At 37.6% G+C, this 24810-nt stretch overlaps 1 protein-coding gene across 1 annotated transcript in view; it reads right to left on the bottom strand.

Annotated features, from left to right (window-relative positions):
* The window catches only part of AFG1L (AFG1 like ATPase), a 133859-nt gene that overhangs the window by 51971 nt on the left and 57078 nt on the right, over nucleotides 1–24810 (bottom strand). The window contains exons 5-7 of the mRNA XM_077812903.1: nucleotides 22764–22894; nucleotides 13045–13144; nucleotides 10793–10851 (exon numbers count right to left, since the gene is read on the bottom strand). Coding sequence (XP_077669029.1) covers nucleotides 10793–10851; nucleotides 13045–13144; nucleotides 22764–22894 — 290 coding nt within the window. The remainder of the gene's footprint in view (nucleotides 1–10792; nucleotides 10852–13044; nucleotides 13145–22763; nucleotides 22895–24810) is intronic.

Genomic DNA, 24810 nt, shown 5'->3' with positions numbered 1-24810 from the left:
CAGGATTTGTTGTGTCTAAACCATCCAAGACAGGTGGCTATATTATTTTTTAAAAACTCAAATAAAAGCACCTGTGAAGTATAGATAGAGAAGAGATTACATTGCTATCTTGTATAAATTGTGGAGAATTAATTGTGTAGATGTGTGCTATGAAATATTTTGTATAGAATATTTAGTGAACTGTAATCTGTGATTTAATATTTTATTAAATAATGCGTGTGTACGGCAATATGAGATTGCCAGAGTTGAAGATGCTTTTTTGTTTTTATTTTTACCTACATGTGCAATACATGAAAGATAAAGTGATTTTTAAATATTGAGAAGATATATACATATGCATACACGCACATAACTATTAGCTTTATAGAAAAACACACTTTGATGAACCTGTGCAAAAAAATAAAATGGTAAGTGTGGTTTTAAACAAGAGATTACAGGGATAATGACACCACCTTTGTAAAGTGTTTTGAGATCTACTGATGAAAACCCCTATATAGGAGACAGATTTTTATTATTAATTATTATTATTAACCAGCAAGGATGGCAAAGTACATAAGCTAAGGTCCCAATCCTGCAAAATTTATGCACATGCTTAACTTTAAGCTTCAACTGGACTATTTACATGTATAAAGTTGAGCACATGTATATGTGTTTGCAGCACCAGGGGCTAAAGAGTATAAGTTACCATCACTGTTCTGAACTACTCCAATATGTCCTAAATTGTGAGTATCTTAGGGATGGGGAATCATAAGAAATGGGAAATAAAAAAAAGAAATGTTTTAAAGAACCTGGTACTGTTCCTACTATTGTGTAAAATAACCAGAGTTACATTCTAAATTTCAAGTTAACTAATATGAAGTCATGGTATTTTGTTTCATGGCAATCACTTTTTCTGCTACTATTCCACTAGGATGCAGTTGTATGGATAGAGTGCACTCTCTTTTACAGCACCATTAGAGAACAAAATTCCATACAATCAGTTGCTTCTGCCAACTAACTTGGCAGAAACCTGCTTTCACAAATACATCTGATGGCAAGGACTGCTTCATACTACTGAAGTGAGCTAAGATTAAGATCTTTTCTCCTGTTCTCAGACTCATAATGCTATATAATCAGCTATTACGCTTACACATACATACAGCATAATGAATTTTAAAAAGAAATATATATAAACACCAACTGTTTATAACCAAGGGCAAGCTGAGCCTGAGAAGTGCAATTCCAACAGAATTTTCTCAATGAAAGGATCAACAACTACTGTTTTAGACTTCAATCTTCCCTTTTCAAGTATATCCTCTCTAGCTAACTCCTTCACGTTACATGACGTCCAAACAAGTATCCAACAGTAACAAGACTGCACAACTGATTTAGACTTCCCTGGCTATTCATGACGACTGAAAATCCCTCCTTCCGTCAAATTATCCAACAACAAGAATTTTCATTAATCATTCTCCTCCCCACCAAGGGATAAAAAACACTCTCCCTTATGATGGAATGCATAAACGTATTGTGGGTGTCTTCCATCACTATTACAAAAAACAGTAGTTTTACTTTTCTTGGCCACAGTCTGTTATCTTTTCTGGTTTCCTTGGTATTTTCATTAATTGACCCATATCAAGTGTCTAATTAAAAGCAAGAGTTTTATTTGAGGGTTTTAAAATTCTTAACTGAGGGATATCAGAAGAAGGCTAACAGACACTTCTCCTTCTGAAGAACACCACTGGAATGGAAATCATTCCAAATAATTCATAACTATAGTAAAACAATAATACTTTCTTAAGTAGGCACATAGTATGTTTAACGAACACATTTGTTTTCTGAGCCACCATATATGATTAACATTAGACTAGTTACAATGGATGGTCTTGAAGTTTTCAGCTAATGCCAATCACCATCTTATTTCAGGATTTAGAGTTAGTCAAGCAGGCCTTATGATTTATAAGACCTGCTCCTCCAGCTGTTTGAAGTTAGGTGGGGCAAATTGGACCGTAAGTTAACTCCATCCCTTGTCCTGTTAAGAGAAAGAGAGAGAGAGAAAAGGTATGCTGGCAGCATACTGGTTTCTCTCTGGGCCAGCTTCTGAAGGAGATAGAACTAGGCCATGAGTTACACAACATGTATGGGATGCAGGACCCTGAGAAGCAATGGTTGCTTGCTTTGCTTATACTTAAGGTTAGCCCTGTTAAATGAATATACCGCATTTTCAGCACTCCTAATACTCTGCTGTCTAGACTCCTAAGAATTTAAATTTACAACAACAAAAGCAGGAAAGAGGAATCGTCAGGTATTTCATGGCATAAAAAACTTGATCAAAGTCTTGTTCGATATGCACTCAGTTTTCGTCTTCATGTTCAGATGCTATTGAAACAGTAGACTTAAAAGAAATAATGTCAATGAATCCTCCCAAGCACTATACATGACCTCTGGGGTAATTAGCAATCATTCAAAAGCAACAAGACTAAAATGTTCTATTCTTTATTACTGTCAGCTCTTATCTTGATCAGCATTTTAATAAAGATGGTTCGTTTCTAAGACAGTTTCATGAATCAGTCATAATTACATTCTGACATGCAGTGAATAGTAAAGCAAAACTAAATATCACTTCATCAACCTTTCTAACCTTTATGCAAGTATTAACTGTAAATAATTTTTACACAATCCTACAACAGAAAATCTGCATATTTCTTAGCTTTGTATATATTCTACCCTAAGTGAATTTCCTGTGACCTATACCTGAAAAACACAATCAGCCATAATTATTTAGTCTTGTGAGATATTCAGGTGTTGCCTTTCACAGCTCAAATCAACTTCAAGTACAAAAGACTACTTGTAATGTATAATGGCACAATGCTTCAAAAGGGTTAAATGAAATGCTACTTTCTTCACAGGTTTTTTCCTATTATTTTTCAATAACTGTGGAATGATACAACATTGCAGGTTACTACAGTGGTGCTAGAAGCATCATTCCTAATACAACTTTAAAAACACTAGAAAAATAAACTTTGTGGACAATTTTCAAAATGTTACCTTGGTCAGATTTTGCATTTTAAATAATACAAAAACAATTGGACTGAGTTGTTGTAGTTAAGACTGATCATGTATGACAAATGCAATTCTTATTTATGATATTTTAAAATTGTTATTCTAAATAGACAACAAAAATCTAGGCAGTTACGTGTTGACAAACAGAATTTGTAATATGGGTCTTCTTACACTTGTGATAGAAACATTTTCTCTTTAATCTGAGTAGTTTAACAGGAAAATCATTGAGATTAAATCTATGGAATTACACAGATTTACATCAGTTTAGGGTGTGGCCCTATAATTTTAGTGATTAAAAATAAACACTTCTAGCTACTGCAGGAGAACACACAATTCATTTTAGAATCTTGCTACAAATTATTTTAAACCCTGTCTATAAATGTCTATAAATACAGTATCCAGTAAATAATTAAATTTCAAACAATGGGAAATGGGTGTAACATAAAAGATTCTGATGTTCACTATGATGTATAATATTTCAGATCTTGAAACTAAACAAAATGTTTTTTATATGTGGGAGGGGGAATGGGGCATGTGGCTGGGCACAAAATGTCTTATTTTTTCCAGCCTTTTGAAAGAGGGAGAAGAAGGATAAAGAACAAACTGTGTGCAACAGAAACAACACTAAATTAAACAGCTCTATTTCACCTTACTCTTTTGAAGGTCACCCTGTCTCCGAGTATACATCATAAATCTTACATGTTGCTTTAAACCTACATATATTTTGTGTATGTGCATACATACACCACCCCAACTATTGTTATTACTAATGGTTCTTAACAGTCTTTAAATAATAAGCAGTGGTTTGCTGAAAGACAGAACCCTAACAATATCTCATACTAGATTAGAAGTGTAATAATTTACAAATTAATCCCTGGTATAATTCTGTATACTTTAATGAAGTTACACTAACGATAAAGTTGGCTCACCATGTTATGATTTTTTTTATTTTTTAAATTCTCATTTTATTTCTTTCCCTAGTATTAGCCTTTGCTCTTGCAAGAGCTGCTGGCACGGAGGGGGGAAAAGGAGTGTTGATTTAAGAAACTAGATTTCCCAGAATAAAAAAAATGCGATTAAGATCTAAACAAAGGCTAAAGATGGCTTACGCTTAGCTCTGATGAGGTCCACTACCTCATTACCCACAGCTGAAAACTTCTGATGCATTTTGTTTCAAGAGAATCCAAAAGTCCTTGCTGTAAAGCAGACTGGGGGGTGCAGAGTCCATTCACTCTTTCTGTATCACAACCATTATGTAAGAAGTATAAAACACTGCCTTTATGCTGCCAAACCACAATGACTCTTCTTACATCAAAGCATTTTCACCAGTAGGGTTTTTTCTTCTAAATTTATTCAAGCCAAGGGCAGGGAGACAACAATTCATACACACTAATTACACCTAATTATCTATTCCTTTTTTCCCCCACCAACTTCGGCCAGTGTTATTTGCTATCTGGGTTTCTCACAACCTCCCCTTGCCCTGTCCATCCAGCTCAACAGTGAAGTCTTTGAAGAAAACAGTTGTGGCTTTTTACAATTTTCACAATATAAGGTTCAACTCAAATTAAATTATTCTATTATTAGTTTTGACACGTTTATGTGTTAAATATGAAGGTCTCTTGGTTAATTTGGCAAATTCCTCACATCTCTTCATGGTTAGAATCACTGGTAACACCCTCTCTTGTAGGAGCTTCTCCTCAAGCTTTCTTTTCATGATCTAAATGAAATGTTTATTGGATTAAAGTTCTTCTCTGCAGACCTCCATGGTGGCCTGTGACAAAGAGCTTAAAAGCTTTATTAATTGGCTCGGGCGTTTTTGGGGAGAGGGAGGACCTTATTTCACATTACATCACAAGCAAAGAAAACTGCCACGTGTAATTAAACTAATTTATCCTGTTACATGAAGAACTAACGATAACATATCTGTAATATACTTTGATTTGCCCATTTTAATCAAAGAATTCATTCGCTGAAACAGAACTGAGGAAAACCATTATGATTTAAGGGGAAAAAAGAAAAAGAACACAAGACTCAGCTACAGTAGCAATTATATTTACCCTTGGGTGATAAAACCTAGGAGTCTGTATTTGAACAAACTGCCGGGGGAAGGGTGGAATGTCAGATATGACTTGAAAAAAGGCTTGTAATATTATATAGTTCATAGTATCTACAATGCAATGAATAGATCACAAGAATATTATAATCCCTAAAAAGTCTTTGAAGTACATAAATACAATTAAACAATCCTTGCCTGTAAATATTTTATATATCACATTCTCTCACATGCACACATACACTTATTGAAAGTATTTAGAACAAAACTGTAAACCTCTAATCAGGCACACAGTAATCTGGATGCAATGTGTTTTACTTGTTAAAATGTTCTTTGAAAACTAATCTGTGTCATAAACAAAAACTGTCCTCAAACAATTCTGATATTAAGCACAGTAATTCATGACTACATTGTAGATGAAGAAGTTATTTTTATCCATTTGATTACTAGATATACTTCACAAAAATAAAATAAGCACTTCCACACCTCGCAAAAAAAGTACCTTCTACTTAAGAGCTTGCTTGGTTACATAATAAGAAGGGAAACAAAAGGCCTAACATCTTCAGTAATGAAGAAGTCAATTGATAAGCAAAGCCATTACAATATCAAAGAATTAATCCCCCCCAGTTCTGACTCAGGTGACAGTTCAGCAGAGGTCAGAGTGGCTGACACTGACCTCAAAAGCAGGTTTTAACTATTCAATGTACTGAAAGCTCCTGAGCTATCACAGCATTAGAATGGAACAAGCTGACAAATCAATTTAATCAGCAAAATGACTTTTTTTAAAACCAAATTGGCAGATCAGCCAATCAACAGATGTGTGTGTTCCTATCACAGATGGATGGACAAAGTACAGCACACAATTAAAAAAAAAAGTTATATCTACCAATTCCTTTATATGAAATTTAAAACCTACAGATCTCTCTAAGAGTTCTAAATTGGTTAAGTTTTAAACACCTTCATTTCTCTGAACCAAAACCAAAAAAATACAGTCAGCTGATAAATATTTTTAAATTGCTCTGAAGATGGTTTTGTAAGAACAGATGTACATTTTAATATGAAAACCCTATAGAATAACTGAAGCAACCTAAGTATCACTATATCACCACCAACCAATGCTGCAAAAAGTGATATTGAACAGTACCACTCCTGTCATTCTGAAAGCAGGTTATTGTGGTTAGCATCAAATTATTTAAACAAAAATAATTTAAAAAAAAAATGAAATATTGATTTATTTTGACCCCAAACAAGGAAATAAAAAAATGATTCAACTGAAAGAAATCTTATAGTGGTTTAATCTCTTATAAATACCACCAATTATGGATATCTGGTTTATATTTTGTTTTATTTCAGTTTAAAAGATATGCTCAGTCAAAGTTCAAGATATTACTTTAAAACTGTACCTGTCAATGATATACCAATGCTTCAGAATTGCTTATTTTTAGTATTAATAGTAGCTTTATTGTATGTAATAATAAACTTGACAGAGAAAATATTTTAACTATATGATGAAATTGCACTGTGTGATTGTAATTTACATAGCATTTTACAAGAAATCTTTGGATGTTGAGAATCACTATTTATTGATAGTATTTTTGCACATCAAAGTACGGTTCGTAGAACACCAATGGTCCAAGGAGCCCCTCCTGCTGGTCCAAAGAATTCAATGTTGAACCAAACAGAGGGGGATTAGGTTGTTGGAAAGGGCAATAGTCCATGAGAGGATCTCTCTTTTACTAAGTGGCCTGCAGAATGAAAAAAATTGGTGAACTACTGCCAAACCATGTATTAAAGAATCCCTTCACCTCTCCTGCTAATAAAACAAGAACTCACTTTAGATCTTATGTCATCAAGTTTTTAAAGTATTGGTTACAACTCTACATGTAAATTATCTCTGTAAAAATGTCTGGAAATTTTTCAGACTAAATCACTGGGTACTTAGGCTCCTTAACAATTTGTGGAGTACCTGCATTCTCAAAGCATTTGGAAACTGAAGCTGAGCACTTGTTTGTGAGAATCAAGTAAGCCGTGCCTGTTAAGAAATTTTTGTGAATGTGAAGAAACTTTGTCCCATACCTGCCTACTTTAGAAGGCCCCAAAACTAACAGCACCTTAGAAAAGTATGTATGCAACTATGGAATTAAGGGATTTTCACCAAAATATTTCATATCTGTGGTATATTATATTTAAAAAATGGTATGGACTGAAGAAGCAATCTGATTGGTGGAAGATTACAAATCTATATGAATATTTAGCAACAATTTTTTTCTCTGCAATCCATACACCTACAAGAGGGGCAGGATCATGGAGGAGGTAACACTGGACAAAAATGTCCCCTCCCCCACCTTATATTTGTTTCATTTTAGGACTGTGTAAAATCAGCCAATAGATTTTTGAAAATAGATACTTAAATTTAAGCAACGCAGACTTCTATTTCTAATGCTTTCATTTCTAACCACCACAGGCCAGACACATAATTCAGACAAGGAATTCTGCCCCAACAGATGATAGTCCCCACTCCTTCCTTTTTTACATCACATTTTAAAGTAAGACTGTCGTTTCTTGTTGTTGAGCTTTTCTGAAGCCATCTTTCGGTTTGCTCAGAGAATCTGGTTTTACACTAAACTCTAAAAGCATCAAGATTTGGTTTGAACCTGATCTCCAGTGGTAGAAAACCAAGCCCTTTTATAATGAATACTCTACCTTGCAGAATTTCAGCCATGGCATCCTTGTACAACGCAGCTACAGCTGAGAGTTGCCATTCACTCTGTATTCTCTGAAATAGCTAAGTCTTAACCTACTGACAGCTTTAGAAAATTGAACCTGGATTTCAGAATGGATCCAGAATTGGACAGGGAGCCAAGTGCACTCCATGAAGAACTGCCACAGTGTGATCTCATTGGTCAATCCCACTTGGGATGCTTCCCATAAACTAACTGGAGCTTGTATATGGCCTTTGTAATCAAGCCCAGATATTATTTATTATTTTTATTGCAGTAGCTCCCGAAGACCCAAATCAGGATTAGGGCCCTATTGTGCTAGGTGCTGTATGAACACAATGGAAAATACAAGCCCTGATGAGTTTACAATATAAAAAGGCAAGATAGACAAGCATATCAATAAAATACCAAAGGTATAAATCTTGTGAATTACTTAAAAAAAAATCTTTCCCCGACCCACCTCTGCTTCCCTTGTTCCCTGAGCTTGGGGCCCAGCCAATCTGCATCACTAGTGTTGAATTGATATGCCTTTTTGCTCACCCTACAAAAACTGATTCAGGAATGAAAAAACATAGGCATTGCAATTATACAACTTGGAGACAATGAAAGAAAGGATGAATGTGGGTTAAGTCTGTATCTGAAAATAAAGGGTAATTTGCTGATGAGCCAAAGATGGGAAAAGATATTTCTGGCCACTACTACTATCAGTGTGTCTAGGAGCAGCAGTGTCTAATGCATTGCAACTCCTAAATCGTACACCACATTGACAACTCGGAGGCAGATACTCTCAAAGGGTGAGAAGCTAGTTCCTTCCAATTAGTCAAAGTGGTTTCTCCGTCCCACCAATCTCAAGTCCATCTTGAGCATATTGAGGTTTAAAGCAGGCAGTTTGACATTGACACTATTTCGAGAGAAGCAGCTCTTTTCAGAAATATACCATTTTCATCCCACTAAAGAGCACTCCCTAAAACCTGGTATAGGAAATTAAAGCCTCTTCTGCTGAGTCATTCTGGATTCAGGTGCTAAAACCTACATTATGATTCAGGCTAATTACTACTGAGTTATGGTGGCAAGTGAGTCCAATTAGCTCCAAGCAGGATATGTGAGACTGGGAGACGCTCTATGTGTGTAAAGGGAATTGAGAACAGAAGAGATCCCAGAGAGAACTCCTAGATGCAGTTAGGACTGATAATTTATGTTTTATTATTTTTTAATTATCCATAAAGCCAAACCCTAGGGAGGGGCTGAGGATGAACTAACTCATGGTCTGTGGACTCTGTTGAGGATAGGGTCAGGATGAAGACCATTCGTAAGCAACCAATTTAATATTTTCCTCCTGAAGTTAGATTGTCATGGAAAATTTCAAGGAACACCTTCAGTTTAATTTGTGTGTGTGTTTTTTAAAAGCTTAAATAGCATAATTGTGAACATGAACAGGAAATGGTGGTTATAATGAGACAATGTAGATGAATACAATGATACAGTTCACATACAAGCATCATGCTTTTGGGAGGAATAAATTGTCATGGTAAAAGCCTATGGCAGACAAAAAATTAGTTTATGTCCATACCTTCTGAACTGCATTCCACCACTTAAGACAATTTTTATGTCTTATTTTTAAATTTATTCAATTTTAAAAAATGACTGTCCTGCTCCCACAAGTGCCGTATTAAAAATATGAGTTTTGAAGGTCGTTCTTTACTTTATATACAATGCTACCGTTGTTCAGTGTTTGTTATCGAGGACAGAATCCCGTTGCCTGATAAGCCTCCTATGATTTGCTTTTAAAATTTTAAGGGGGATCCAAATTATTTACAAGTACTGTAACATTTACTAAACTAATATTAAAGATGGATTTAATTACAGAAGTATTTAAAAACAAAGTAACATGAAACATACAAAGAACACAGAATAGCGAAAACACAAAGATTACCCTAATAACTAATCTCAGGAGGGAGAAGGTATCTCTTAATATTCCATATGTAAGGTCCTGCCTAAAATCTTGAGATAACTTTAACAGTCAGGATAGTGATCTGGTTTAAAGGCATGTAGTCATTCATTTTTTTGATAGCAAAAGAGGATAAACGACAAATAAAGGGTTTGGCAAGATAGAGATTCCATAAACCCAGCAATTACAGCAATGTGTGTGTGTGTGTGTGTGTGTGTGTGTGTGTGTGTGTGTGTGTGTGTGTGTGTGTGTGTGTGTGTGTGTGTGTACGTACGTACGTACGTACGTACAGACACACACACACACTCCCAGTAAGGAATGAAAGAAGGTCAAGGAGAAAAAACTGATTAATGGCAAGATGAAGGAAAGGTTCCAGTGATGCAGGCTGAACACAGTGTTGCCGCTCAGGAAATTAATATAGTTACAATTACTCCTAAGAATTAGGGCCCTGCATGTTCTAGGAGCACAGAATTTGCTGCAGAATATACCTCTGGCTGCAGAATTGTGTTGGAGAATCTCAGGCCTGGTCCACACATAAAAATTAGATTGACCTAGATATATCGCTCAGGGCTGTAAAAAATTTCACACTCTGAGCACTGTAGTTAGGTCAACCTAACCCCCAGTATAGGTGTGGCTAGGAATTCTTCCATCGACCTAGCTACCGCCTCTCAGAGAGGTGGATTACCTACACTGATGGAAAAACCCCTTCTGTAGATGTAGGAAGCCTCTACACTATGGTGCTATAGCGGCATAAGTTGCAGTGCTGTAGCTATTCTGTCCAAACAAATATTTTCTACTATGTTACTTATAGAAGCTAACATTTTGCCCTGTTACATGTTCAGCTTTTCCATTAAATACAGATATTAATGTTACAGATGAAAAGTTGTTCCCCCCCCATTACAATTTGCTTCAACGCCATAATAAATAAAGCATTTTTCCTGAAGTAAGATTGAAGTAATCCTGTACAAACCCTTGATTATCAATATGACAGGCAAAGAAAGAAAGCATTCAACAAGTGACTTTCCTTACCTTCAGCACAGCGATGAATGGTACAAAGTTAGCTCTCTGAAGCCCATTTTTATAGAGGTCTGAAAGAGAAAACTGGTACTAGTTTTGCTACTTAGCCTTGCCCCTTAATAATAATGCCAGCTTGTCTTTAAATCTGGCAAATAAAGCTCTATGCTGTTAGAGGGATAAAGGAATGAAAGGGAATTGAAATTGATTTCTATTCTTTTGCTGCATGAAATTCATTACATTCTTAATAAGGGGGAAAAAAACAAAACAAAACAAAACAGAACAGCCCAAGAAAATCTCAAAAGGGATTCAGTGAAATTAGATTTAAATCTCTACTGAGAACTAAGTGATTTTAGCAGAAGAGATACAAAACCTTTGTATTAAAATAAGCTCATAAAAGAATTGGAAACGTTATGTATCAATCAGTGCAACTATAAGGCCAAAATATACAAAAGGCTTAATCTTAATGATTTTTTTTTTTTGTAAAAAGATTTAAACTACGAAGAAATAATGTCAATTGCCAGAGTTGGTAATGTCTTTATTCTGTTGATTAAGGTTACTCCCTTCATCTTCTAGTAATTCCCATCACATATACCATTTTTTTCAAGGCAAGAAAATACAATTTGCTTTGTAGGCAAACAATAAAATATTACAGATAAATACATTACCTTTGAAAAAAGGTTTAATTTATTAAAATATTTTATCATTAAATGCATATTTAACATTTATGAAATAAAGTGTAGATTAATAAATATAACTGGTAAAACAGAATTTTATATCTATAATAAAAAGGTCTCTTATGGAAACTATGTAACTGTAGGGACAGGATGAATAGTTCCATTACAGCTTTATCATCATACAATAGTTATGATGTGCTACTTCACTTCATTAATACAAGTCTCCATCTGACTGCAAGGTCATAACACTTGATAACTGGGCAGGTCAACAGAAGAATGTAGACACTCTGTTACAACTGCTCACCTAAATTCCCCTGCCTCTGACACAGACCATGTCAGATGATTATTATATAAGGATTAGATTTTTATCGCTAAATGTTGGTACATGTTGATTTCCCTATACACACAGGCAAACCAACAAAAAATAAATCTATAAACATTTAAATTTATAGATCGGCAAAGTAAGAAAAATGCTGTTTGAGAACGTATTAGAGTTTCATTTAAGAATATTTACTTTGTCTATTTTACATGCTGCTTCAATGCACCCCCAGCAGCAGGGGACATTGAAACTGCAGCAGCATCCAATGTGCCTCTCAAGGAGAAGGTGATTTGGGGATCTCATATTCCCCCCTCCAACAAAAAGTGATTGTTAAGTCTCCAACTTCTTGTTAACTGAGTCGATCCAGCCCCAAGCACCATCCCACCCTGGCGCCACCTATCCTGATGGCACATGGGGGACTGCGCATCCCAACTGTGTTGCCACTTTTGTTGGTCTTGTTTTGAACACTTGCTAAATTGACTGAGGATAACTCAGGCAGGGAGGGATGCCTGCAAGCTCTGCAAGGGGCTGGGCAGGACAGAGAGCAGGAGGGCAGCTACCAGTGCTACCGCGGCTTCCTTATTTATACATGTGCTAGCACAATGAGAGCTAGTGTGAGTATGTTTTCAAAAACAGGGGAAATCAGACCCCTGTAGACATAGAACTTGTCTATACCACTGATTAAGTCAACATAACTTACGTCACTTACTCAGAGGTGTGGAAAAGTCACCTCTGTGAGCAACGTAAGTTACACTGACTTAAAGCGGTGTCTACACCACGCAATGTCAGCGGGAGATGCGTCTCCCGGCGACGTAGCTGCAGCGGCACCGAGGTAGCACGGTAGTGTAGACAAGCCCACAGCCTAAGAATGGGGAGGGAAGAAACAGTTACTCATTCCCTCTCCCTTCTGCTGGCCAGGCTCTGCCTGTGTCCTTGAGCCCACCCAATCCTGAGGCAGTTTCTCAGCTTTTCTCCCCACTGTAGAGATAGGAAGGGTTACTAACATCACTTAAAGAAGCTGTGGAAGCAGAGAAAAAAAATATTTGGGGGTGGGGGAGAGAGAAAGGAGGGGGATAGGACCCAGGATGAACCCTTTCTTCCATATATGAGAGAAAACTAGGAGGGGTCTGCATGGCATGGACAGAATACCACAGATTTTTAAAACTAGAGATTTTATCACCATTAAATTCGAATACATGTAAAGTGGCTTTTATAAGAAATGTGTTAGTTTCACTGTACTTTTATCATACTGGTAGCATGTTTGTGTTTACCTTCAGGTGGCCTATTGGATGTTGCCACAACGACAACCCCATTTTGGAACAGATTTTCAAAAAGCTGTTTCAGAATCATGGCATCAGCAATGTCAGTGACCTGTGGAAGACAACACAGTTGTTTTTCTTGCTTTCAACTTCTGCCATAATAGATCTGCAAATGGTTTCATAGTCAGAAAAAAAAAAATGGCTTGTTAGTAAAATCCTGGAGAAGGATTCTAATTATTGCTTGGGGAGGGGAAGGGGGAAATAAAGGAGATAATTAATAAGCAGGGAACGCATGGCAATCTTTTAAAACTTGCGTGCTCTTTATTACAGAACCCCATCATTTCTTTACCAATTGCTAAATGAGTCCATGTTAACTTCTATTATAAAACTACAGGTGGGAGACACAGAAAACAGACCTACACATTTCAAAGAGGCCTAATTAATTAGAACCAACATGAAAAACAGAAGATAAAGAAAGAAAATACACACCAGCTGTTTTACATTTCTATTACCTTTCTAGTAAAGGTTGGTAGAGGTGACTTTAAATGGTCATGGGACTTCAGAAATAAGGACAAGTAGCCAACTATACATAATCAGCTGCTGTAGAAAATAGAATGATATGACATAGATACTATTGTGTGATTGTTGCACAAAACAATTCAACAGATGGCCCATCACAAAAATAAGCAATTTCATTGTTCTTTTTAAGTGCCTTCTATTACTGTCCATGAATAATCAAAAGGCACTGCAGTCACTTCCAGCACAGTCAGCCTCTTCTAACCTTCAGACAAAACATTCACTTAAAAAACATGAAAAAAATTGGGCGCTACAATTAATAGTGAAAAAAATTAACAAGCAGGAAAATGAAAATTCTTAGGAAAACTATTTACTAAGGCTAATTTTAACTAACCTTAGGGTATCTAGAAACTGATACTATAGACTTGCAGCATACATAATGTTATGCATCAGAATGGAGAAAAGTGTAATAAACTTTTCTGAACAGAAGAAAAATTAGATATGACAGTATAATATATGGGTTACAGAATCTCACAGGCTAATAAAAAAAATCAATGTACCCAATAACGAAACCATCTTAACTACTGTTATCTATTTCAGAGTGGTAGCCATGTTAGTCTGTAACAGCAAAAAACAACGAGGAGTCCTGTGGCACCTTAGGGACTAACACATTTATTTGGGCATACGCTTTCATGGGCTAGAACCCACTTCATCAGATGCATGGAGTGGAAAATACAGTAGCAGGTATAAATACACAGCACATGAAAGGATGGGAGTTGCCTTACCAAGTGGCAGGTCAGTCTAACGAGACAATTCGATTAATGTTTTCCTCATACTTTCCCTCCTATTGTTCATTACATCAACTTGTTATACTTTGTCTTAATTTAGGCCCTGATCCCACAAGGGGGGGTCTCTGCACATCTGGATTGTAGGTCTGGAGCTGTGGGCTCCAATCCTGCAATAGATAACACATGGGTAGACTGCTATACCCACATAAAGCCATGCTTTTCACAGGCCAAACAGTCCATCTATGTGTTATCAGTTAAAGGATTGGAGCCTTAGGCCTAGGGTATGCCTACACTTAAAATGCTCCTGTTGGCACAGGTAATCTACCTCCCTGAGAGGCAGTAGCTAGGGACATGTCTTCACGTAAAATGCACAGCTGTACCGCTGGTGTAGCGCTTCAGTGAAGGCACTACCTACATTGACGGGAGGGCTTCTCCTGCTGGCGTAAGTATTCCACCTCCCTGAGAAGCGATAGCTAGGTCGACGGGAGAATTCTCCCATTGACCTAGTGCTGTCTATACCAGAGCTTAGGTCAGGGTAGCTACATCTCTCAGAGGTGTTGATTTTTAAATTCCCAGTGCAGACCAGGCCTTAGTCTACATTAGAAAATATTTGCCAGTATAGCTATACTGGCAAACCCTCCTATTATACCAGCAAGAGTACTTTTGCTGATATAGCTCGTGCCGTTGCCCAAATAAAAGCACTTCTTTGCCAGTATAACTGTGCCTACAATAGGGGTTTTCCTGGTATCAATCATCATACAAAAAAAAAAAAATCACACCCCTAACCAACTTTACTATACTGGCAAAAGTTGTGTGTGTATATCTGGCCTTAAACTTTTGGGGGTTTGAGGGTTAAGTAGTTGAAGCCACTGCAGCCTCCACTTAATCCACCAATTTGTGGGGAACCAAGGCAAAAAGGGGGAAAGGAGGAAAGAGTCAGGCTTTGTCTACACTAGCACTTTTGTTGGCAAAACTTTTGTTGGTCAGGGGTGTGAAAAAAAACCACACTCTGACTGACATCAGTTTCACTGACAAAAATGCCGGTGTGGACCGCGCTGTGTCAGTGGGAGATGCTTTCACGCCAACGTAGCTACCACCACTTGTTGGGGGTGGTTAAACTATACTGGCAGGAGAGCGCTCTCCCACCGGCATAGAACAGCTACACAGGAGACCTTTCAGCAGCGCAGCTGCAGCGGTACAGCTGTGCCACCATAAGGTCCATAGTGTAGGCATAGCCTTAGACTCTGCTCCTGACAGCTAGTTTGGAGACAATGGGGGAAAGCTTTATTAACAGAAGCAGTTTTCTCCTTCCCTGTGATCCATCCTTCAGCAACCATTCACTTAATTCTTGTGGGAGGACTAATATTTAGGTGTATTTTTTTTACATTTTCTTTTCTTCCTCAACAATAAGTTCAGTAACACACTCCATGGAGTGCATGCATCATCCAGCAACCCTCTGGTGTGTTCAGGACAGTTATTATACTTCTATCAAAGTATGCATGTATTGGCTGAGGAACACACAACCTGTTGAGTGTAGCTGCTTACAGGTCAGCGACGTATGTTTTCCTGAAGGCTCTTCTGAATTATTAAAACTTCAGAAACTTCCAAAGCTGTCTTCAAAACTCAAGACATATAAAGGAAAGTGGTGCTGACATTATTTAATTTGAAAGTTAAGATCCCTGTTATTTTTAGTTTCTACACACTCAAACAGAAGCTTCTTTTCAACTGCTTGAATGCCACTGTTATTTCTGATAAGAAATCAGAACATAATTTCAAATTTAAAAAGAATTTGGACTTTTTTATTGTATCAGAAAAAAAATCTCAGGCATTGGATTTTTTAAAATTATGATACATATTATTTTACTACAAACTTGGTATTTTTTTTAATTACACACTTATGTGGCAGAATATACTTTCGCAGGAGCAGAGTCCATAATGGAGGATTGAAGAGAATTATAACATTTATGTACACTCCAGTGCAAATGTTTACAATGAAGTAAAAGAAAGCAATGAATAAAGGCCTGTTACTGAGTTATTATTTGATGTTACAGAATTTTAGTGTTTTTGCCTTACCAGAATAAATTAACTTTTGAAAGCTATATAATTAATAAAGCAAGAGTCATTTTGTGTACTGGGGTGCCAATTTATTTTCTTTTGATCTTGTATAGCTTTGGAAGGGAAAGATAATTTTACAGCGTAAGCAAGCAGAAGACAATAACTGAAGCGTTCTCATAGCTCAAGTTTTTTCTGTACCCAGCATTCATTACAACCAGGAACAAAAGAGAAGGCTACAAATTACCAATAAGGGGAGTCTGCTAATGGAGAGAATGGAGAAATTTCATTAGCATTTAAGAGAAAAGATTTTTATGACCTAGTGCTGCTTTCCATTATGACTCACTTAAGTAAAAAAGAAAAAAAAATCCAATAGTTAATTTACATGTGTAAGTGCTTGAGACTCAGTCATCCACTGATTGGTACTGCTCCATATAATGAATGACAAACATAAGCATGTATTATCAGTAATTAGTATTAGCACAAAAATAAGAGCCTAGTTTTTTATTAGAGGCTTTTAATAGCTTTGCTGGCTTGTAAAACTGTCTAAACTGTAGTTCTTTTTTAAATCCAAGTGATACTGAATAGTATTTAAATACTATCTCTGCACGATCATTCTGCTTACCAAAAAGTAGGGATTCTATTTTCATTACCATGGCTATCTACCACAGGTAATACAAAATTAGAAGCCTAATTACTTTTGTAGAGTTATTTCAGCACTCGACAAAATAAAATAAAACCCAGATTTTATAACCACCCGTTAGGATACTGAAAAGCACCAATTATAATTACAAATGGCATGCATCTCAGGATTTTACATTTAGGGACATCTATTAAAGGAGTATATTATTTATGTGGATGCAAAAAAGATGGGTTGTTTTATTTATCATAAGCACTAATGACAAAAGATTGGGAAGAATACTATTTATTAATCTGTGCACAAGCAGCTCATATTAAGACTGATCAAGCTTTCAGAAACATCTAGTTCATAAGGCATGCTCAGAGGCTTAACTTAGGCATTCGTATAACGGCACCCATACAGTACTTGCAACATGATACCTATTACATCTCCACTTTAAGATACCTGAATTCTTTCAATAAGAACTTTAAGAAATAATAAGTAGAATAAGTCAATAGATCCTGAACTAGTTTTCTAAGTCACTTAGTCAATACATTATTTTAATTCTGTATTTCTCTGGTTGTTTCTCACCCCCACTCCTACAGGCTCTAAATGATTTACTCCAGGGTCACTATGATGTGGCTTCAGCCAGGTGTTAAATGGAACTCAGCAACTTCAGCAATGCTGTTGTCTTTAACAATTCTGCATGTGGTAGTCTCTGAAAAGTGGGCATCTTCATTGCTTTCTGCTGTCAGTGTCACAGAATCTCATCTCCTCTATACCACAAAGAACCACATCTTTACTTTTTCTCCTATATGCAAAAGGTATCGAAAGGAAACCTTCAATATTTCAAGTAAATCTCAACAACTACTTCTGTCCATTTCCACAATGCACGATCCTGGGTTCTGCTGTAGAAATAACGACTTGCTTCCACTGTCATTGTCTTTTCTAAAGTAAAAGGATTTTTCAGCTGTCATTGTGGACAGCAATTTTGTCTGTATGACACAGTTAATATTTGTTCTGCCTCTTTTGTTTTTCTTCCAGTTGTATTTGTAAATCTAGTATTTGCTTAAATTTGAGTGAATCAAGTCTTGTGTGAAGACTGCCAATTAGCATCTTTGCTGGGGAAACCAACTAGGGAAATGAAGGATAACATGTGTCTTTCTTTAAAAGTTTGTTCCCCCCATTTGAACAGCTCTTCCAGTCATCACATCACTTTGTGACTATTTCGGCAGGAAGATGACATATTCAGAAAGAGAGGCCTTAGCAAATTTCTGAAAACTGGGACTCACTGTCAGTAATTCAAACCTATACAGTAGCACATGGCTTACATATTCTATGACTTGCTACAAATGATCAGCAATCTACTGTCTGTTTGATCGTTTTGAAATCTCTGAATTCAGAGTAGTACCAAATTAATAAATACATTTCTAAAATTGGCATAAGTATTCAAATACTAAATTTGTTGTTTCCCTCCCAGCCACACCTTGGAGATAGAAAAAGGAAAGCGTTATTTTATTCAGTAAAATGATGGTAGTACTTCTACCTTGACAAAATGGTGATGAGGCAATCAACTTGAAAAAAAAAAATTCCAGAAGGATCCAAGCCTACCTTTGAAATGTGGAACGAAAACAGAAAACTCCTCAGTACTGGAGTAACCAAGCAGTGGGTATCCATATGGGAAAAGAGTTATTTATACCAGTATATCCAATACTGGAATTAGCAAAGAGGTTCCTTTACCAAGTGTTTAAAATGTACATCTCTGGCATATCATGTTTACTCAAAAACTTTTCATTGCTTAGTAGTATAAATACAACACGGCATGTAGTTGGATTATGTACCAGTTTCTGCAGAGCTCTGTTTTGTGATACTATTCATACTCACTGGATGAAGTAAATATAAAATTACCAGCAAACAACTAGGTTAAGAATCAGAAATAGTACTTCATTCAAAGCCAAGAGTTAAAACACATGGAAGAGGAAAAACGTGAGTAAGCCTGGTACAAGTGGTTTCTTTTACCAAAGGAACACAGGGAAAAGCAAGCAAGCATGCAGTACAAAAACTAAAGCAAACTCTGAGGAAGCGTAATGTGGTGGTGAAATCCTTGTGCCTGACAAGGAGTGTAGAAATGCACTGGCAGTGTTTTCTAGATGGAAGGAGGAGATTGGGAATAACATATAATCAATAAGACAAATGAACTCTTCTCCCATCTGGCAACATGATTTTTAGCTTCTCTTCTGCCTGTGAAATAACTTTAAAACACAACCAGTCTTTTGCAAGAGAGGAAAAATGGCACATTTTCACTAAACTAAAATTTTACTTATCTATTACAAAGTGTGCTTGTATTTGCACAAGCCAACTAATCAGCCATCATGTATTTTTTGACACTTTTGCATCAATGGTGGCGCACACACACACACACACCTCCGCCTCCCCACAAGTCTTTGTATTTACAATAGCTACACACACAAAAAAATTTTGACATGAGGATCTTCCTCAAAACTTTACAAAAGCCAGGCGATTCATAGCTAAAGTTGAAACTTTTTCTTGATTTCACCCTGCTGTCCTTAAGTATTGCCTGCGTTGCCACCTCCACTCATAAATGAGCAACCAAAGTTAGAAGCAAAACAAAATCCCAAACCAAAGGCTGAATATCTCAGGGTTGCAGAAGCTGAAGGATTTTATACTACTGAACGGGCAACAAAGCCATTATTTGAGAGTCTTCTGAGAAAGTTCAATCAGATTAGGGAAACAGTATTCTACCCAAGTTGCCTTATTATTATACTTGAGGATTTTTTAAAAAACACCACCACAACAAACACACGAAGGTCTGCCACCTGGTCAGTTCATAAATTTGCAGACCACACCACACCTTTAAGAGAGAGAGAGAGAGAGAGAGAGAGTGTGTGTGTGTGTGTGTGTGTGTGTGTGTGTGTGTGTGTGTGTGTATCGGGGGGGTATTGTCCAACTTGCTGGGGAAGAGGGAATAGCTCTTTATGGCCAAGAGTGGGAGCAAGGATCAGAAGCTGCTGCAAAAGGGGGAGTGGGTCAGCGTGGCGACACCGACTCATCCCCAGGGACCAGAAGAGCTGGGAAGTTCAAAAGGGGCAAGTCTGGCAGGAGAAGCCCCTTTTCCCCGGACCAGGTGGAGCAGCACCCACCCTGCCTCCCCTTGAGGGGGCAAAATAACAGGTTTGCTCAGGACCTGCTGTGTGCTTCGTGCTAGCTGCTCCTTTCTAGGGGGGCTGGGAAGGAATTTTTCCCTCACCACCAGATTGGCATAGATGGAGCAGGGTTTTTTTCACCTTCCACACAATGGGTTCAGGAAGGGCTTTGTTATCGTGAGTAGGGAAGGGAGTTAGGCTATGATGTCACAACTCATTATACAAGTGTGGGGCAGAAGTCTATGCAGGTGCTTCACAGGGAAGGGATAGAGCGACCAGATGAATAGCTTGGTAAAGGACTCAAACACAGAGACGACCTGTGCCTGCCCATTGGGGGGGGGGGTGGCGCGGACGACAGAATGAGGGTAGCCAGCTTCAGCAGTGTTACTGAGCATGCTCAGTACAAGCCAAGCAGCAAATCTGGGGGTGCACATGACTTCAAATGCTCGCCCACATCACCACTGTTTAAAAAGGAGCAGAATGCGGGGGGGAGCGCCTATGACTGGTACAGCAGGGAGCCAACCCCCTTACTTATAGCCAACCTTAACCCTCGTTCAAGAGGGGGATGGTAAGGTCCCAGCAAAGGGTTTGCTGCGGGACCAGGATGGAAAAAGAAAGGGTCTGGTGGAAGCCTATCAGGTAGATATTGAATGAACATGGAATTACCTGCGCTGTACATTTTTATCTGCTGAGTAGTCCCAGACATCTAATAATAAAGTTGCAACGTGATTAAAACCATATCAAGTGTCTCTTGTCCTTCTTTCAGTATAGCCAGACAACAAGTTTTGACACAAAAGCCAAAACAAAACACAGTAGTCTCACTCCATGTCTCAAAGACATATCATAACATCTAGTTATTTGTAAATATTCAACTACAGTATATAACTAGCATACTAACTCATGTAGTTAAAACAATATTTGACAAAATATCAAACAAAGGTTATTCTGTGATACAGAATCCTTTATCACAGTTGTTCACTTACTCATTAATTTGCATAATTCAATAATGTGCATTTCATCCTCAGTCACTAGGACAAAAAACAAGTTCTAATAAGAGACCAGCGCTGGCTTTTACCTATCAAAAGATATGCAAGAAATTTTCTTAAATAGAATTTTTTTTATTATTAACAAACATTCCTATGAATGACACTGCACCACAGCAATGTCCTTGTCCATTCTGCAGCCATACAGTTTACTAAAGAATTCACTGTTGCTGCAAAATTATACTCTAGAACAGAAGATTTAATTTTTTTTTAAAATTAACTTTATAGCACTAATGGCTGTAAAAAAGCATTCCAATATGAACTGACTATAAACTGATGGAAATAAACAATTGTTCTCAGCGTCCACCGAAGGTAGGACAAGAAGTAATAGGATTAATCTGCAGCAAGGGAGATTTAGGTTAGATATTTGAAAACATTTTCTAACTGTAGTTATGCTCTGGAATAGGCTTCCAAGGGAGGTTGTGGAATCCCCATCACTGGAGGCTTTTAAGAACATTCTGGAGAAACATCTGTAAGGCATGGTCTAGGCCTATTTGGTCCTGCCTCAGCATGGGGGGCTGGACTTGAGCTCTTGAGGTCCCTTTCAGCTCTACATTTCTACAGCTCTGTGATGAAGTGTTGTCTTCTCAGGTCGGTAGATTGCCTGAAACAATGGCTGAAAGGTGTAAGCTTCTCCATTCATCTCAACAGGATATTAACTTTAAAAACTTAATGACAATTTAAATGTCAACACGGATAACTACTTAATTGCTGATCATTTTAGCAGTAATACCCAGCAAACGTCTTTATCCCAGACTGTCTCCCATAACTTCTCAGAAGCCAACAAGCCCCAATCATCTCAAGCTACCACAACCTCCAGCTTCCCTGTGGACAATTTCTATAATGCAGTTGGTGTGTTTTCAATATAAATTTGTGAGGCACAATTAAAATTAAGAATTTAGGGGTAGTACAGAATAAACTGAATTAATCAAGGTAAGTTAAACAAAGAATATTTTATCAATTTATTATTCATTTTCTTATTTAATTCAATAAAAGCTTCCATTTTAAAATTTATCTGACATGGCCACAGATTGATAGCCCAGTGCACAAAGTCTTCAGGACATTGCCACAGAATTTAGGTTTAATTTGATATATTGTTCCCATGTCCTTGATCTCAATGAGTCAAATTATTATTTTGTTATTTCAATTTCAGGAATGCTTGGGGGGCAAACATGGACCAGTGTACCACTGTGCTAGACACTGTACAAACTCCTTATAAAAAGAAAGTCTCTTCCCCAAAGTGCTCATAAGTATCTCATCAAATTCTATTTGTCTTCTACAGTGAGCTTTAATGATGTTGATTAGAGCAGATAACTGAAAGTGACTCAAAGTAGACTGAAGCAGTCAACTTCCACCTCTTTGAAAAATATTTTCTTCACAGTCTTGGAAACTCTTTCTATTTCTGAACTTTTATCTTCTACAGTTCACCATGGGCTAGTAACTTGAATACTATACTAACAACAAAGGGTATTATATTTAAGGTAAAAGATCAAACAATACTTTAAATGTTTTATTGAAGCCAGGAAACTCTCTCTAATTAATTACTTACTTGAAATTCATCAAAACACAAGAGACAGGCCCCCTCACTTATTTCCTCAGCTATAGGGGCTATTGGATCATATGACTTGGCCATTAGTCCTGGCTTCCTTTTAGGCAAGCTCTGTTTAAGACGATGTATTCCTGTAGTGAATAAAACAGAAAAAGAAACAGTGGAAGTGCTGCATTTAACTCTGTGGAACATATAAAGCAATAATACACACATATGTAGTTTAGATACAGAAATACAAAAATCGCATGCATTATGATTTTAAAAGGCACACTCGGTAATTTTTCAACCTTTTAAAGCAAACTGCTAAAGCCTCACAGAGTCAGCAATCTGTGTTTTCTTGTTTACAAATAAAGTAAAGTATTGTACTGTAGCCCCACGGATGCCTGCTGTTACATACTTTTTTAAAATGGTGCATCTATCCTACCATTGTTTCAAAAAACTTTGATATTGTAATTGGTACTCTATCATTTTGTCTTGCTTCAAATTTATGACCTTGATTCAGTTGCATTTCTTTGAAATTATACCCACTCTCTCCTAGTCTATGCTCTAATAATCAGAACCCTTAAAGCATTTAGAAGTCAGCTGCAAAACACTGCACATTCCATTTCCCTAAAGTATGTTTACAACCTGTAGTCAAACTCTGAAATAGCAGGGAAAAAATCAACTCAGAGAAACCAATCCCTATGGTTTTAAAAAAAGGAAAACTGACTAAGATGCAAAGATTGTACAAAACAAGTATTACAGTAAAAAAATGTATGATAAGGTGTTAGAGATTGTATTCTATGTATGTATTTAAGATAAAGTGAACATTAGGAAAAGAAAGGCCCTGTGATGGGAGGTTAGCTTTATTACTAGTAGACATAAAGGAACACACAGATAACAAGAGATATTGTCACTCTGGCCCACCTACAAGGGGTGCAAGTGGGGCAATTGCCCAAGGGCCCAGGCCCTTTTAAATCACGTGGGCGGGCTGCACGGCTCCTAGGCACACACGACTGCTCCAGGCCCCGCGCTTTGCGCGACTGGCCAGTTCGTCAGTCCTGGAAGTGACAGGCGGTCCCAGAAGTGACAGATTCGTCACTTCTGCCCCAGGCCCAGCCCTGGGGCCCGTAATTGCTGTCAGCGGGCCTGTTGTCACTGCAGAATGTATCTATTAGATTTCCAGAATATGGATCACCACCAAGTGCAAAATTGGTCATGTATCACAGAAAGCAATTGCTGTCTTGGAGTAGGTGAAGCATAGGGTCCCAAAGAAGGCAGATCTTAATATTTTATAAATGAAGAGGTTAAGTTTTAAGAAACAGTTTAGGGAAACTCTCATTGGAAAAGAGGAGACTAAATAAACTGGGTTAAAAAAAAATTACTAACCGTTTGTAATTGTTGTTCTTCGAGATGCGTTGCTTATGTCCATTCCATTGTAGGTGTGTGTGCTCGCCACATGCACTGGTGCCTGAAGTTTGTTCCTCAGTGGTATCCATAGGGGACTGGCTCTGGTGCCCTCTGGAGTAGCACACATATGCGCTGGTAAAAGGGGCTCTGCTGGCCATCTCCCTCCCTCAGTTCCTCCTTGCCAGAACTCCGACAGGGGGGAAGGAGGGTGGGTCACGGAATGGACATGAGCAACAAACTTGAAGAACAACAGTTACAAAAGGTTAGTAACCGTTTTTTCTTCGAGTGCTTGCTCATGTCCATTCCATTGTAGGTGACTCCCAAGCAGTACCTCTGGAGGTAGGGAGGAGTTCATAGATGTGTCGATTGCAACACGGCTCTGCCAAATCTAGCGTCATCTCTGGCCTGCTGGGTAATGGCATAATGCGTGGTGAACGTTTGCACTGAAGATCACGTCGCAGCCCTGTAGATGTCCTGGATAGGGACTTGTGCCAGGAAGGCAGCCGGCGCCTGAGCCTAGTAGAGTAAGCCTTCACTATCGGTGGAGGCACAGCCTGCACCAACTTGTAACAAGTGAGGATGCAGTTTGAAATCCTCTGAGAGGACACCGGAAGGCCCTTCATCCTGTCAGCTATCGCAATAAAGAGCTGAGCCGATC

The sequence above is a fragment of the Eretmochelys imbricata genome, chromosome 3 (assembly GCF_965152235.1).
Source record: "Eretmochelys imbricata isolate rEreImb1 chromosome 3, rEreImb1.hap1, whole genome shotgun sequence".
NCBI classification, from domain to species: domain Eukaryota; kingdom Metazoa; phylum Chordata; order Testudines; family Cheloniidae; genus Eretmochelys; species Eretmochelys imbricata.
The sequence above is the reverse complement of the archived record's forward strand: the minus strand, read 5'-3'. Positions and strand labels throughout refer to the sequence as shown.